This window comes from Ursus arctos, unplaced genomic scaffold, assembly GCF_023065955.2.
Source record: "Ursus arctos isolate Adak ecotype North America unplaced genomic scaffold, UrsArc2.0 scaffold_21, whole genome shotgun sequence".
Classification (NCBI taxonomy): domain Eukaryota; kingdom Metazoa; phylum Chordata; class Mammalia; order Carnivora; family Ursidae; genus Ursus; species Ursus arctos.
Genome location: NW_026622886.1, coordinates 18,713,211 through 18,731,177, shown reverse-complemented (window position 1 = coordinate 18,731,177; position 17,967 = coordinate 18,713,211). Strand labels below are relative to the sequence as shown.

At 39.8% G+C, this 17,967-nt stretch overlaps 1 protein-coding gene across 3 annotated transcripts in view; it reads right to left on the bottom strand.

Annotated features, from left to right (window-relative positions):
• The window catches only part of FGD6 (FYVE, RhoGEF and PH domain containing 6), a 110,420-nt gene that overhangs the window by 23,701 nt on the left and 68,752 nt on the right, over positions 1-17,967 (bottom strand). For 2 of the 3 annotated variants that reach the window (XM_026499861.4, XM_026499862.4), the window contains exons 9-13: positions 3,216-3,266; positions 1,765-1,823; positions 1,610-1,681; positions 837-905; positions 223-306 (exon numbers count right to left, since the gene is read on the bottom strand). In XM_026499861.4, coding sequence (XP_026355646.1) covers positions 223-306; positions 837-905; positions 1,610-1,681; positions 1,765-1,823; positions 3,216-3,266 — 335 coding nt within the window. The remainder of the gene's footprint in view (positions 1-222; positions 307-836; positions 906-1,609; positions 1,682-1,764; positions 1,824-3,215; positions 3,267-17,967) is intronic. The other variant, XM_044384528.3, reaches the window with a different exon arrangement.

The window sequence follows — 17,967 nt, the reverse complement described above, 5'->3', positions numbered from 1 at the left end:
GATAAAAAAATCATGATTCAATTCATCTTTGTATGTTTCACCAATTCTATTACCATGTTTTGTTTATAGTTCTCAATAAATACCTCATGAATAAATGAACACATGAATAGTAACACAGGGAGAGAGAAAAGTCAAGGAAGTGAGAAAGATGATTATCTTAGGGCTTCTTCTCTAAATATATTTGGGTTAAGAAAAGAAATAACTTCTAAAAGATGCACAGACCTTCATTCCCGCCAATGAGAGCATATTGTTCAGTTTATACATCCCAGACTGCACTGGTGTTGTATACAACAGGGCATCATTAAACTGAAAGTAGAAATATTTCATAGAATGAAGTAAAGCAACAAATGTCAGCTACAAAGACACTAATAAGACACTGAAATAAAGGAAAAATATTACTTTTTTATTGAAAGTTCTCTGAATAAAAACACTTAAGTCTACTTATATCAACTATGACCACCCAGAATGCTTTATTAGAATTATTATTAAAAAGGCCATTTCTAGAAAATGTGCTTTCTTTCCAAGTTCTGTAACAGATACGTTTTCTGAATTCTAAATCCCACTAAAGTATTACAATCTGACTAAATAATTGATTGAATCAACTTTTCTAAGTTAGAAATGACATAAACTGAATTCAAAAAGGAAATAATTTTCTGGTTACGCATCATAAAAGACTTCATTTCCTATATTTGAAATGCAAGTAAGCAAGACAGTCAGCCGAAGATCCCACTAAGACTCTCTGAATGTGTTAAGCTTATCTGTCCTATACAAATGTCTCCTTCCATTAAGCAATCACCCCCTCCTCTGGCTCATCAGAAACACATATGGCCACTTACCAGGAAAAACACTCGGGGCTGCATGACTTTTCGAGACAGCTTCATCAGAGTACCTTCTTTGAGAAAAACCTGATTCATCCAAACAAATGCCCATTTAGTCCCACCATAACACAACTACAATATGCATATAATTGTTTTTCAACTTTCTTTCCCCAGAATTTTCTTTGGAGGTGGGGCTGGGTGGACATAATTTCCATGTGACTTTTTACAGCCATGGGTTCTTTTTAAACCTCTTAAGGAGATGGACAAGCTGGCAGAGTTTCATAAATTCAGTATTGGTCCCAGGGGTACTATGTGGTCTACAATGTAATTGACTGAGCGTGTCCTTGATCCTGAGGCATAGCCAACATCCTGACAATTGCATTTTGTAATTTTCCCAAATTCATTCCCTAGGCCACTTTTGTGCCCTACGAGGAGCACCAAAATACCAATTTTCTCCCTTCCCTCATAATCCCCTCTTACATTACAGATTTTAAAATGAAATTGACTTTAAAGCTGTGTGAGATCAGTTAGTATTACACAATAAAATGATCCTATTTAATCAGATACTCTGTGGGGTCCCTTGCCATTCTCCTAATTGAATTGGACTTTTGTCACAGTGACTTAAATCATGAATGTTTCGAATGGACAGAATGAACTTAGTTAATCCAGATCGAGTCAGTGGAGAGTAACAACAAAAAATCTATTTTCATAACTGAAGTGCAGAATAGCTAACAAAAGATGTCTAAAAATGCTTGTAATTAAATTTGCAAAAGGCAGTCTAAAACACGTACCCGTCCAGGCTGCACTATTTCGTGGTGTCCATTTAAGCTGTACTGAATCTGCATAAGCTTCTGAAAGTTGTCCTGCAGAAAGAGAATATGTAGCATAGAAAGGCCTGGGCCTCCAGGGTCAACAGTATGCCAGCTGCTGAAATCAAGATACTTACTCCCTGCTTCATGGTGTCATTGGCGTGGTTGGCGACCTCTATAACGACAGCAAGGGCATCTACAATGTGTAGGAACAGAAGGAACATCAGGTTAGTCCAATGAACACCACCATTAAGCAATTCCAGACGGCAAGATGGTGAGTTTGTAGCAGCCGCCACTGGAGGAGCTCCGTTAACTTTGAGCAGGCAGAAATATGGACGATGAGGTCTGATGAGGGCAATGGCAAGGAAAAACAGAAAAAACCTTAGCCTGAGAAAGACGCTAAAGGAGACATTATAGGCGATATGTATCAACAGTATGAATGTCAGGCTTGCTTTGTGCTGAGCTTTGATTATCCTGTTGAAGTTTACAAGGATAAGGAGAGGATTTCAGCCTGAAGTTAAGGACTGTTCCAGTATATGAACTGCCTTAGGAGAGAAATACCCTGGGATAGGAAACCAGAACTATGAAAAGTGATGAGTTAGAGGGTCAGGGCTTAGCTGCCTTCTCTCAGTCTGATCCCAAGAGGGGAAAAAATGCCACAAAGAAGCATACTAGGCCTTAGGAAATGACATGCATTACTTTGTGAGCTGACTCTTGGTTTTGGGTCAGTCATGATCTCGGGGTCATGGGATCAAGCCCCAAGCTGGGCTCTGCGCTCAGCGCAGAGTCTGCTTGTCCCTCTCTGTCTGCTCCTCCCCCAACTCATGTTCTCTCTCAAAAAAAAAAAAAAAAAAGTGAAACACTTGCAAATAGAAGACGTTAGAGAAGTAGAAGTAAAATGATTAAGAGAACAAATAAGAATCTCCACAAAATGGGTTAAAAACCTGTTCCGTTTTGTAATCTGAAAATGTAAAGTATGCACAAGAAGTGTGATCAAAATTCATAAAATTAATGGGGTGGACATGCACTTCAAATTAGAGCCAGGGATATACCTATAGCATTTGAAAGAGGTATTTTGGGGATAAATAGAAAGAAACACTACTATCCTGAACAGCATTAATTAGCATGTGCACACGTGTGTGTGTGTGTGTGTGTGTTTAAGACAGAGAGAGACATACACACACACACACACACACACGTAATGGATTAACCTGTGAATATCAATGAGTCCCTTGTATTGTAATGGAAGTTTTCCTTTAAGTGCTACTAGTGGAGCGGGGTAGAAGGGTGGTAGGCAATTGTCCAGCATTAAACAGTCCCAGAATACACTGTTTTAGACCTTATCCCTGATTTGTACAGTTTAATCACTTCACAGACTCATGATTTTAAAGCCTGAAACGACCTTGCAGATCAACTGGTTTAATCCTTGCATTTCAAAGCAACAGACATCTAGAGAAGGTGAATTTACCACTGGCACAGAGTGACTAAGCATAGAAGGAACCTTCCTCACTGCAGACAATGCTGGGTCCCATGACCAGCTGCAATGTAAGAACTTCTGTAACATCTTAATACCATAAAAGTTATTTACCTTGAGTGTCTCTGTAATCTCCAGAGTCCTCTAGAAGATTTTTCAAATAATCTAGAAGAGGAAAAGGATCATAATATTTAGTAAAATAAAGCACTAAGGAAAAAACCATTTCATCTTTCTTATTCAATACTTCAGTCAGACTTGTTGACTGTAGTACATATGTGCTAGTTCAATGTATGCTGACTTTCTACAAATGTGAAAGAATAAAGCCCCGAGATGCATCTGAAATCTGGACACAGGCTCAGAGGTAGAAAGAGCATCAGGGGTCACACTGGTCATTTTCAAGAGGAATCAGGTTACTGAGCACAGGGTCTCACTGAAGCCACAACCTCTTTGTGGCATAACTAGGACTAGAAATCCAGGTCTCCTGATGCCCAGTTCAGCACTTTTAGTCCAACACAGATGAAATGCCTTAATTTCAAATCAGATGTATGTCCAGTACAAAATTCTAAGCATTAATAGACTTAATGCCTAAGGGATTTGCCAATCTAAGAGTTTAACAATCAGAGAACAGCAGAGGAATACGATACATATGTCTAGGGCAGTGGTTCTCAAACGGGGGCAAATTTGCCCACCAGGGGACATTTGGCAATGTCTGGAGACATTCCTGATTGCCACAACTGGGGAAAAGGGGGTGCTACTGGCATCTAGTGGCTATAGGCCAGGGATGCTGCTAAATATCCTACAAATGCCCAGGACAGCGCTACAACAAAGACTTATCTGACCCAAAATGTCAATAGGGCTGCAGTTGAGAAACTGTGGTCTAGATGAAGATGGTCTTTACATACGCTACATGGTATATAGTAGTTCTTACAATACAGAAAAAACTTAAGGCAATAGGTTATATTTTGTAAGTCTTCAATGCCAAGGAATGCCATGGGATCTCAAGGTACTTCATTCTCTGTTGAGAAATGTTGGATGGCTTCCCATTACCTCTCAAAACAAATTCTGAAAAAAAAAAAAAATTCCAAAAAACAAAAACCACACACACACACACACACACACACACACACACACACAACCCCAAAACAAATTCTATTCCCTGGAATTTAAATTCCCCCCACTACAAGATCCCTACTGTCTTTTCTGATTTTTTTCTTGCTACTACCTAACACAGGCCCTTTGTTCTGACCAGAGTCTGATTCCGCATAATGCCTTAAATGCTTCCCATGTGGTCCCTGGCTCCATACCTTTTGTCTCTAATGTTCCCTTCTACTGAATCCTTTTCTCTGTCTCTGCATATAAAAATTCTACTCTTATTTTTCAAGGTTCCTCTCAAATTCCTCCTCTCTTATCAAACTTCCCGTTTGAAAGAAATATTCTTTCCTTTTGAATAATACATTACACAGTAGTAACTTTATGCCCTCTATCATTTTCTCGTTAGACTCAAAGGTCCTTGTGGGCAGGACCCATACCTGATTCATCTCTCTCTTCCCTGCAGCACTTAGCCAGGGCCTTTGCATACAAGAAATGCTTGATGAATAAAAATATAAATAATTTTCTTAGACCAGGATTTAGTTTAGGTAAAAGGCAATAAAGGCTGAAACCAATCCTAACGCCAGTGGGAGTTGAGAAAATAAAAAGAGGGAAAGGCATAACAAGAGACTGACTGCTTTTTAATCAGAATCAATCTCCATTCAGCAATATTATGGAACAGGTATAATTTCATCCCATGGACTGATGAAGTCATGCTCAAAGACACAAAGGGAAACTTGGATGTTAGTGTCAGCTTTTTAAACTCAATAGATGACACACACACACACACACACACACACACCCCTCACTGTTGAAACTCTGTACATCTTTGAGACAGAGAAACAAGAACTGTATGCGTCTAGACACGCACACTGTAAATACCCACCACTGGCAACAAGCCCTGGAGAGACACAATGTATGAGGACATTAAGCTTCTATGCACCACGGGGTAAGTTCGATCTCGTCAGAGACCATCACTAGCAATTTAGCTCTTAAAGCAATCCGAATGCACAACTTGGGGAGTACGCTACCAATCACAGAGATAAGAAAACCACAAAAATTAACAAAATACACTTATTACACATTAGGCTTCACCTCACCTGGAGATGAAAAATTAACTTAATCTCACTCTGACCCCACTCAGAATACTTTCCATTTATAAGCTATGTTTGGTGAGTCCAAATATTTAACTTTTCTACGAGAGTGACGGGGCTGAGGAGAAAAACCTACTCTTCTTACATGTTCTCTGTATCTGGGCTGTCTCATTAATCAAAAGTGATGTTCCTTAAAGCCTCTGGTCAGGTGTGAGTATGGAAAGGAAAGCAAATTTACCTAAGAATCAGATTCACAGCCAAGTTCCTAGTTTTTCTTTAACTTTTGTTCTTTAATAGAAAGGTATACCCCAAGCAAACAGACACATTTCTCTAAACCAAGAGAGCTCCCTGGAAGATGCCCGTATTAGGAAATACTGACATCAGAATCATGGGGCTGAGCCCGAGAAGCTTCTGAGTTTCATTTTCTTTCCCTGAGCTCAAGTTCAGCTGCTGCCTGCCATCCTGAACTTTCAGGAACAGAGTGGAAATACACAAATTGGCTGAGCAGAAAACCCACCACTAAGATGTTGCAAAATCACGCTTTTAACCAAGGAGGTAAAGGAGTTAGGTTTACTTTCCTTGCCAAATTAAATTTCAACTTTCAAAATCCAATTTTCTAAAACTGAATTTTAGAAATTCAACTTTCCAATGAACCCATCCATCCGCCTATATTTCCATGGCACCTTGTTGCAGGGTATCATTTTGAGAACTTTCACCTCTTCCAGGAAGACAAGACCATGACCCCCTCAGTTCAGAATCACTCAGTGCCTTAACTGCAGAATGAGAAGAATGTGACCGATCTGCCTCTGAGTCAGATGGGAGGAGCACTGAAACCACCAGCGTGCCCCAATGACTGTTATACCCCAGGTGAAACCCAGGAACGGAGACCAGACAGACACGCTTGTGTTAGTCATAGGGAATTCTTAACTTCGTACCATTTAGAACCTAGTATCCTGCATGAGTTTCCTGAGAAACAATGACAACAAAGTAGTCATTTCAATGTGCCATGTTAGACGTACAGTATTCCATGATTTTCCTGCTTTTGCCAAACCGAACTGGGCATCTTTAAAAACTTCACTAATAAAAAAATGCTTCAAATCCTGCAAAGGTTATTTATATTGAAGAAAAACAATTGATTGCGGTGTGCACGGGCACCATAAAATGTACTTTCTGGCCACCAGGTGGCATTATTGATTAATAAAAGTTAATTAATCCCCATTCTCACTAATAGAAGCACAAAATTAAGCAAAACACAGCATGTGCCTCAAGAGATATGCAAGTTAACTTTGTTCTCATATATGAGGCCCGGAATGAAAGAATAAGGACACAGCAAATACTACATTTTGTGAGAGGTCTAAGTTATATATATATATTCACCCTGATTACATAATAAAAAAATAATCAACTTCAAGCAGAAAACTGTTCAGAAGTACATTAACCTTTCCTAAAAATGAGTCATCTGTGGGATTCTGAGACATTTTAATTCAACAACACCCTACCAGATTCCTGGACTGAGTGCTGAGAAACGGTTGGTGGCAGAGCACAGAGGAAATGAGCATACAGGACAGTTAACGTTCCAAAGTCAAGTGTTTTGAATTTGAGGACGTGTCTTGGTTTGTATTACCCACATTTCTTCTTTCCTCCTTCAGTATGTAATGAGACCAGTGACACATCCAGAATTATGGGATCCAGAGAAAAGTAAGTCTAGTCAATTAGCTTCTTTGCCAAAGATTCGAATTTTAAAAGAAGACACTAAGAACAAGTCTGACTTCCGAAACAAAGTACAGATTATTTTAAATACCAAAAATAAAGGTCAAGTGTTACGTTGCAAGAAATATTGCTGCCATCTTCAAGGCAGCTTGGTGAAGTGGTCAAGAGCTCTCATTGGGTGAGAGGATAGATTCTTAACTGTCCAGCTACCTCGAGCTGAGGCATGTGACTTTGGCCATGCCCTGTAGCATTTCTGGGTGTCGACATTCTCATATGTAAAGTAAGTAGGGTGGGCCAGACTGGAAAACTGCAATGATCATCATTCTAGTGTATTATGAAGCACACATTTTTTAAAAGATTTTATTTATTTGTCAGCAAGAGAGAGAGAGAGCACAAGCAGGGGGAGTGGCAGGCAGGGGAAGAAGCAGGCTCTCCACTGAGCAGGGAGTCCGACGTGGGACTTGGTCCTGACCTGAGCTGAAGGCAGATGCTGAACCAACTGAGCCACCCAGGCATTCCTATGAAGCATATTTTTTTAAAAAAAAATCTAAATGTGTTACAGGAAATTTGGAAAATTAAATAATGGAGAAAACTCAAACCATGCACATCTCTCTAAAATAACTATTATGATTTAAAATTATTTCCTTCTGTTTTGATAAATGCTTGATTTTACTTAATTTTAATAATATGTAGGATTTTATAGTCCATTTAAAGTATTCTAGCCCACATATTTTTTCCCCCCACAGGAGTAGCTGAATAACATCGCATGACAGGGATATATTATTTGCTACTTAGGTATTCTATTAGACTTTTAGGTCATTTTAAGGCCATCTTGTTTTGGCTGTTATAAATGGGATGGCCATATATCCTAATTTGACCATGATGATTCTGCTGTATACCTACTGCCCACGCATAACTATAAATAGTACCCTTTGCACTCTTGAAAGTTAACGGGCTTGAATAATTAACTGTGTAATCATTTTAATTATAAGTAACACTGATCAGTATCTTGATATATTTTTTTCCATAGTTCGGACTCTTTCCTCATCAGTGGGACTGAAGGTTTTTTTTAAGTACTAATAAAGAAATCATAAGAAACCTTCCCTAAAAGGATATACCAATTTAAAATATCATAAATACATGAGAATATCAATTTCACCAAAATGATCCAGTTATGTGTATTCTGCTTTTTGTTGCTGATGCAGTGGGGGGAACTGAAAACTTGTTTTAATTGATATTTATGAATCAGAGGATGTTAGATATGCCACTGTGTATTTATTATGCATTTTCTGAGTGAACTATTTGTTCCTATGCTTAGTCCATATATCCATGGGAGTTTTTTAATATTCTCAGTGAAAAAGCAATTTTTTTCATATTTGCTACTAATATATTTTCTGATGTATGTTTATCTTTTGACTGTATTTTAAGCCTTTACACTGTTTTCATTATTTAGAACAGTGGAAAGGTAACAATATTTTCCTTTATAATTTATTTTTCTGGGCTTAGAAAACCATGTCTCCTCCTTTGTTTACCCTTAGAGTTTTAATAAAGAACACATTTTATTTTTTCCTGTTTTTACTATAGGTTACTGCTTTATATTTAGTTTTTATTTTAATTAAGGCTTTTTTTTTTAAAGATTTTATTTATTTATTTGACAGAGATAGAGACAGCCAGCGAGAGAGGGAACACAAGCAGGGGGAGTGGGAGAGGAAGAAGCAGGCTCATAGCAGAGGAGCCTGATGTGGGGCTCGATCCCACAACGCCAGGATCACGCCCTGAGCCGAAGGCAGACGCTTAACCGCTGTGCCACCCAGGCGCCCCAAGGCTTTTTTTTTTAAAGAGCAGTTTTACATTCACAATAAAACTGAGGGGAAGGAACAGAAATTTTCCATACACTTCCTGCTCCCACACATGCACAGCCTCTCCCACTATCAACATCTCCCACCAGAGTGGCACATTTACTACAACTGATGAACCGGTATTGACTATCCCTCAGAGCCTACAGTTCACTCTTGGTATTGTACATTCTATGGGTTTGGACAAATATAAAATGACAAGTATCCATCATGATGGTATCGTACAGAGTACTTTCCCTGCCCTAAAAATCCTGTGTGTTCTGCCTATTTATTTAAATTTTGATTTTTAGTGTATCCACTGGCATATGAATCTTAATTAATTTTTCTAATTTTAACAGGTTTTTCAATAAATAGTCCTTTCTTTTTCTACTGTCTTACACTTCCTACTTTGTCATACATTAGATTCTTATAAACAGGGTATTTTTTTTAAGTTTTGTCCTTATTCTATTAATAGAATAATAGTTATTTTCAATTAATAGGTCTACTCTTGCAATGGTATTATGCATTTTTAATTGTTGATGTTTTATTTATTTATTTGTCAGAAGGAGAGAGAGAGAGTGCACGTGTGCACAAGTAGGGGGAATGGCAGGCAGAAGAAGAAGCAGGCTCCCCGCTGAGCAGGGAGCCTGACGTGGGACTTAATCCCAGGACATTGGGATCGTGACCTGAGCCAAAGGCAGACGCTTAACCTACTGAGCCACAGAGGTGCCCCAGGAAAAGGTTTTGCTCTCACAAAGCTTCTATATTCTAGTAGGAAACGACACAATTATTATTGTATTTACTATGTGGTCAGTACCAAGCAAGTCACTTAGACTTGTTTAGACTCAGTCTTGGCACAGTCAAGCCCCACTTAAAGTTCTTATCCATATTTGGGTCTTACCACCCTGATTATCAACAAAGAGCAGATTTATGGTTAGGGAGATGAGTATATTTTATTTTACTACCCAAAGAACAGCCAAGAGGAGAATACAGCAACGATAAACACCAAAGTGAATTCAAGTTTGACTGAATTCCAGTGTCTCTTCCAGTGGAACAGTTCCTGATGGAAGCCCACGACTCCGACAAACACTCTTATGAGGAAAACTCTTGAGCAACACAGTTAGCTTGCTGGGTGTTCAGCAGGGCAAGTCCCAGCAGCAGAGGCATTTGGCTACCTGCAGGGAATCTGAGTTAAATATACACAGAGAATTGGAAAAGGAGTGGCTTTGTAGGAATGCCTATGGGTACGATTCTGGGGATCTGCAGCCCCGGATGGGCAAAACACAAAAACACAAATAATATTTTCACTAACCTCTAAGTGAAAGACAGAATATCCTTCCATTGTGAATGTAGGCAACAAACCACAGTATCATCAAGGATACCAGTGACTTTACCACCAGAGAAGTCACACATTTTTTATATCACATTACAGATGTTGCAGATATTTCAAAATATTGCCTCCGTCACCACTATATCAAAGTCACGGTAGTTCTTAGACCCACCACAGTCTTCTTATTTAATGCATTACTAAAGCAGCACATGTATTACTGTGTAACACTTTAAAACTATTTAAATAACTGCATTTCAGGCCAATTGGTTTCCTTTTAGTCTTATGTATTTTATTCTGTAACTTTAAAAAATTATTCTAAGAGATCCAAAGGCCTCACCAGATCACCACAGGGATCCAGGCACCAAAAAGGTTAAGAACTTCTGTTCTATAAAGTGAGATTACATTTTAAAAGCTATAATTATTAGATCAGGCAGGTAAGACATGCTTATATCCTAAAGTCTTTCCATAGTACTATTTATCTCCACAGTACCAAAATATTTCATGGATATAATTTATGAAGTATCATCCCTCAAAATACCTTGTTCACAACTACAATTAAAAATAAATTGCAACAGGGGTGCCTGGGTGGCTCAGTCGGTTACACGTCTGCCTTCAGCTCAGGTCATGATCTCAGTGTCCTGGGATCAAGTCCCCAGTTGCGCTCCCCGCTCCCCAGGGAGCCTGCTTCTCCCTCTGCCCCTCCCCCTGCTCGTGCTTGCCCGCTCTTGCACTCTCTCTCTCACAAAAATAAATAAATAAAAAATTTAAAAAAATTAATTGCAACAGAACAAGAGCTGAGTTAATAACAACAGGAATTCTGAATATCATCACCCTCCCACGTCACATGGACGGAACTGCCTTACATCAGGGTCTTAGGGTTCTTCAGAAATGAAATTCCTTGGCTGGTGCCTGGGACAGCCCCACCTCTCATCAAGTTCTGCCTTAGAGAAAGTGTTAGAATGACTTTTGCTGTAGACAATTAGCCCTGGGTTATAAAACAAATACTTGCTAAAGCACAAGTTTCATTTTTCAGTAAGGATTTTTTTAAAAGTCATGCATTAATATGATTCTGACCTTTTCTCGAATCTGCTTATTAGCCTGTTCATAGCTCAAATTAATAGCTTCAGAACACTCTAACAGATGTTTTTAATATCCCATTTTCTACCAACATGGGAAATCCTGGATTTCTAAAACCTAGAGGGAGTTAATACCATCCCAGACTAAAGGCAAAGATTACAGGAAAAGTAATATAATATGTCGTTAGTCACTTACAACATAAATATTTTGAACAAGATCAAAGAAAACTACCTGATCCAAATTTAATCAAAGTTCAAAGGACTGTTTTTCCCCCTAAATATAGAAATGGAAAAGACATTTCAGAGGAATTTTTAAATTATGTTTTTCGTTTTATTTTCTCGACATGATCCTCACTGATTCAACTTTTTTCAACACCACTGTAGTAACTTTCCACAAATGAAAGCTTTTTTTTGGTTGAAAAAATTTATCCTGCCTATAACACAGAGACAAAAATGATCTCAAAGGATCTATGATAGTCATCTCTGGATGGCAGAAGATAAAGAGGGACTTTGTTTCACAATACTTATGTATTTTTTAATGGGCACAAAAGATCCCTTTAAAGAAAAAAAGGGACCCTTTACAAAAATAAATCCTCAAAATACACTCACTCAGACAAGTGATGAGATCAGTTTAAATTTTGAGAACTTGAGAAGAGGAAGAGCTGGGTGGAAGCCTGAGTGGTTGGATGTGGCCCTAAAGAGGACTTCAGGCTCCACGAGAGCAAGGACCACCTTGGTGTTTGCCAGTGTATACAGGTGTCCAGCCCAAGGTCAGCCCCTATAAATAGTGACTAATGAAAGAGAGAATCTGGCCTTGAGGACAGGTTTATAGGAGAGAGTAACAAAACTGCTTTTAAGCTACGTTTAAAACATCCCATTGAGGGTGCCTGAGTGGCTCAGTCAGTTAAGCATCTGCCTTCCACTCAGGTCATGATCCCAGAGTCCTGGGATCAAGCCCTGCGTCAGGCTCTCTATTCAGTGGGGAGCCTGCTTCTCCCTCTCTCTCTGCCTGCTGCTCTGCCTACTTGTGCTCTCTCTCTGTCAAATAAATAAATAAAATCTTGAAAAAAAAGAAAGGAAACTACTACAGCTAGAACAAAGGAAAACAAGGTTTGGGAAATTCTGGGTTATAACCTATGGCCCTCATAGTGAATAATAAGGTTTTTCCCCCCACCCCTAAATTATTTTAGAGCAATTTTATGTTCACAGCAAAACTGAGAGGAAGGCATAGAGATTTCCCATACACCGCCTGCCCTAGATATGCACAGCCTTCCCCACTATCAATATCCCCCTCCAGAGTGGTATGTTAGAATGGATGACCCATCCCAAGCCCCTCAAAGTCCACGGCTTACTCTTCGTGGTGTACATTCTATGGGTTTGGACAAATGACAAGTATCTCCCATTATGGTAGAGAGAGTAAGTTTTCAACCTTCCTAATAAGCAAAATAAAAGAAGGTCTGCAAGAGAACAGAAAAAATATATATTGGCCTCTGCTCCCAATTCCTGGCACAGAGCTCCTAAACCCTTGTAATTTTGTAAGTGATAAGAGCGCTAGGAGCATCTTTTGTCCTAACATTTGGCCTTTGATGCTCGTTCTGACAGAACTCCTAAATCTCTTGGAACTTTCTAAGTGATAGGAATGTCTTTTGTTCTAATGAGGTGACTCTGGATGGGCTCCTGAACAGCTCCTAGATAAGGGCTGGTCACCAGAAAGATCAAGCCATGATTATAAACTGGGAACTTTTAGCCCTATGCTCCATCCTACAGAAAGGGGAGAGGGCTAGAAGCGGAGGTAATAATGGACCATGACCACGTGATGAAGTCTCCATAAAAGTCCGCAAGGACAGGGTTTAGAGGCTCTGGTCGCTGAGCACCTGCAGGTGCTGGGAGAGCGTGCCTAGAGAGGGCAAGGAAGCTCCAAGGTCCTCTCCACATACCTTCTGGCCCTGTGCATCTCTTCCATCCAGATGTTCACCTGTAACCTTCATCCTAGCCCTTTGTGATAAACCAGCAAATGTAAGTAAGTGTTACTCTGGGTTCTAGGAGCTATTCTAGCAAATTATCAAACCCAAGGAGGGGATCAGGAGCCCCTAGATTTATAGCCAGTTGATCAGAAATTACAGGTGACAGCTTGGGACTTGAGAACTGCATGTGAAGTTTGCAGGGGGGCAGTCTTGTGGGACTGAGCCCTGAACTCCGTAGAACTGGACACTATTTCCAGGTAGATCATGCCAGAATTGAATCAAATGGTAGAACACCTCGCTGGTGTCAAAGAGAATTGCCTGGTGTGGGACAAAACCACCTTTCTGGTGTCGGTCCTTTGAGAATGATGGTGGCATGTGAGTAAAGGGGAGACTCGGGAGGAGTAGGTTTTTCCTTTTGGTGTCCTTGGAAAAAAGATGAAGTGACAACGTGCCAGGCTACATGGGGGTGGTGGTGGTGATAAGAGGTAGCACGACCAGAAGGAAGATACTGCCACAATCTGGTGTGAGTTTAGAAAGGCCTGGTCTAGAACATAACAAGGGAAATGGAAAGAGTAGGAAGCAGAGGCAGGGGAAAACTCGTCTGCAGATACCACAACAGAGGAACGAGCAGGAGAGGGAAGCATTTCAGAGTCCTTTCCATAATTTTGTGCCTGGGTAACTGGAAGAGTGTTTTTAACTCTCAACAATTTATTGACCCATTCATCCATCAACATTCGGGGGATTCTCAACCTTGTGAAAAGGAACAAGGCTTAATTCCCTCAGCCTTTTAGCTCGTTAAGAGTCCCTATTATGGGCCAGAATCTATGCCAGGCCCAGAGTCAGGAAAATAAAGACGGTCTCAACACTGAAGAGATGAGGAAGGACATAAGCAGAGGTAAAGAATTAATGCTGCTCCTTGGGGCGCCTGCGTGGCTCAGTTGGTTAAGCATCTGCCTTCGGCTCAAGTCATGATCCCAGGGTCCTGGGGTCAAGCCCCACATCAGGCTCCCTGCTCAGCGGGAAGCCTGCTTCTCTCTATCCCCCGCCTCTTCCCCCAGCTTGTGCTCTCTCTCGCTCACTCTCTCTCTCTTTCTCAAATAAATACATAAAATCTTAAAAAAAAAAAAAAAGAATTAATACTGCTCCTATAACAGCACCTGTTTCCTTCCATTGCTTCTTCACTGTTGCCGCGAGACTCTCACGCTCCTAACTTGAAGTAGGTTGGGGGCCCCAGGCAGATTTCAAGATCTGGCTAGATCCATTTGCCTTGAGTGGCCAATATAAAGGTTAAATTTACAAGTTTTTCTACTTAAATTAAGTAAATTATTTGCTTTATTTTACCTTTTTAAAAAGCTAATTCTAATCTTAAGCATTCATCATACAACATACACATTTTCTTTAATCCTGTTTTAGGTTGAGCTTAAAAAAGCACTACCAGGAGTTTAGTTGGAAGTGTTTTTACTAGGAAAGCCTAAGTAGAATACCCAGTTGAAGCCCAAATTATGTCCGGGAAGAAAACACCGCAAGACAATAGGATGGTTGTCTGACTAGTAGGGGCAGGTCTCTGTATCTGGGAATTTCCATTCACCTCTCTCTAAAAGGATTCCAAAAGAAACTATCCTAGCTTATCTGTACTTCATCTCTAACATTTTTCAATCTTCCCCTCTTAAGAAACGAAAGTAGGCACAAAACTACCCTAAGTCAGGCAGGGATCCTTCCCCTTGTCTGCCTAAAACTCATTTATAAATCAAAGTTGTCAAAAGTTGCCCCATATAGTCTCACTGTTCCTCTCTACTCCTATATATTCTGTGTACTTGGAATTACTCCAAATTCTAAAACGAAAACTAAAAAAAAAAGTATTTATCCCACAAGGTTGTTCAGAGGGTTAAAACATTGAGCTTATTTATCCAAAGATGAGGACCCAGTTAACTATCACGATGCAAACTTAAAGACTTAAAATCCAACTTCTAAAAATTTAAGTGCAGAGACAGGGGGCACTTTAAGAGCAACTGTAGAAATACCTTGCAAAGTAGCAATCAGAACACCATAAAAATGAGTACTGGAGAATCAGAATTTTAAATAAAAATATAAAACAAAACCATAGTATCACAACCTCCACATGTCCTTAGGATTATATGACCATACGTACATTTCAACCAATACCATTTGTGTAGTCTTGGGAAGGACATTTCAACCTCTCTGAATGTGTCTTCCATTTAGAAGAAGTCATCATCTCTGAAATTCTCTATCTCAATGTTGTCCTTTAGGCTAAAGATGTTTGGGCTAATGGGATGTTTCTTTTCTTTCCTTCCTTCCTTTTTAAAGATTTTATTTATTTATTTGAGAGAGCAAGAGAGAATGAGTGAGAGAACACAAGCAGGGGGAGCGGAAGAGGGAGAGGGAGAAGCAGTCTCCCCGCTAAGCAAGGAGCCCGACGTGGGGCTCAATCTCAGGATCCCGGATCATGACCTGAGTTGAAGGCAGATGCTTAACCAACTGAGTCACCCAGGCGCCCCTACTGGGATGTTTTAAACGTAGCTTAAAAGCAGCCAAAATTATTTCCTGACTGGCTTCCAAGGTAACCAAAACTGACCCAGATAAATTGGGGTGCACTCAATTGTTGGTAAAGACTCAGTCCTTGACCTCAAGGAGTTTATAATCAATTTAAGGAACCACTATTCAAATTAGAAAAATATTAGCAAGTTCACAAGGCACTGAATACCTTAGTCCCCCCATATCTGTAGTTTCACTTTCTACGGTTTCAGTTACGCAAAGTCAACTGCTGTGCGAGCAGAGGCAGCTGATCCTCCTGACATGTCACAGAAGGTCGAAGGCAGACTAAGGATAAGTGTGTCTGATGTCACTCACCTCACTTTGTCTCATCACATAGGCATTTTATCATCTCACGTCATCACAAGTGGGGTAACCATAGTACAATAAGATATTTTGCAGCACATTCACTTAATGTTTGTTACAGTACATTGTTATAATTATTTTATTTTATTATTATTGTTACTAATCTCTTACTGTGACTAATTAATAAATGAAGCCTTATCACAGGTGTGTAGGTAGGGGAAAAAAACAAAAGCATGCACAGCGTGTGGTACTATCCATGGTTTTAGGCACCTACTGGCGGTCTTGGGATGTATCCCTGGCGAGTAAAGGGGGACGACTGTAAATATCTGCTAGGTCACATGGCACTAATAGAAAGGGTCAAGGAGGACTGTAGGAATGAGAGATGACTTCAGAAGCAAAGGGGGATTTCAGGTCAGGATTGGAGGAAAGGAAGAATTTGAATCAATGGAAGAAAAGGCAAAGGATAAAGAACATGAAGCCTATATTATTTATTTATTTATTTATTTATTTATTTAAAGATTTTATTTATTTATTTGACAGAGAGAGACAGTGAGTGAGGCAACACAAACAAGGGAAGTGTGAGAGGGAGAAGCAGGCTTCCGCTGAGCAGGGAGCCCAATGCAGGGCTCGACCCCAGGACCCTGGGATCATGACCTGAGCCGAAGGCAGACACTTAACGGCTGAGCCACCTAGGCTCTCCTATGTTATTTCTTTACAAAATCTCTGAAACTTCAGTCCTGACTCTGTGACCTTGAACAATCCACTCATCACTGTTACCCTTCAGTAAGTCCGTAATTACTGAGGGTCTATCATACATAAATAAATAATGGAGATTTTCCAACTTAAAGGAGGGGTAAATGGCTTTAAGATTAAAGAAGAGGAAGCTCAAAACTAAAACAACCCCAAGCTTACATTATGTTGCTATCACAAAACACATGAAATCTGTTCTCTTAAAAAAGAATTTTTAAAAACTTGCTTTCACTACTTCATCATTTCTCAGCTAAAACCAAACTGCATGAATCCTAAGTTAAATGTATGTGTAACTTTTTTACTTAGATCAGTCATAGTGTGGGGGGGATATTTTTTACATTAAAATTTCAGAGTCCTGCTCCATCCTTCTCTCATTTGAAACCACGGTAGTCTTTTGCCACTAAAAACAGTATTTCATTCCACAGCTGTAGAAATAGCCTAAGCCATCTGATAGCTTCATTTACGATACAGCATTGAACTTATCTAGCAAAAACACAACACATGCATCGGTACTTCCTTTTGTCCTGTGTATTCCAAATCTCTGCCAAAAGCAGAGGAAAGAAAGTACAAATGGACAGGATATCCTCAAATTATGTGGTTTGCCTTATGTCATTCCAGAGAAAAATCTAGCATCTGATTCACAGTTAGAAATTTGAAGTAAACACTTGAAACACCTAGGGTAGTCAGGTCCTGATGCTGAAGGTGGGCCTTCCTCAACAGCACTTTGTCTTTTAAAAGGTAACCCAGGAAGGCTTTGCCTAAAGGAGTATCAGGAAATCCTGGCTTTCTAGCAGTCACCTACTCTATCCAACACAGTTCTTGGCTTATGAGAAAAGATAAAGGAAAGGAGCATGCACACCATTTTTTAAGAATACCAATAAGAACCAAGTACCTCAAAATCTGTTTTACTACAGATTGATTTATAGTTGTGGTGGCATTTTGATATTCTTATCCATTTTGACAGAATTTTTTATTTATTCATTTTTTTATTTTTATTTTTTAAAGATTTTATTTATTTGACAGAGAGAGAGACAGCCAGCGAGAGAGGGAACACAGGCAGGGGGAGTGGGAGAGGAAGAAGCAGGCTCCCAGCAGAGGAGCCTGATGTGGGGCTTGATCCCAGGACTCTGGGATCACGCCCTGAGCCGAAGGCAGACGCTTA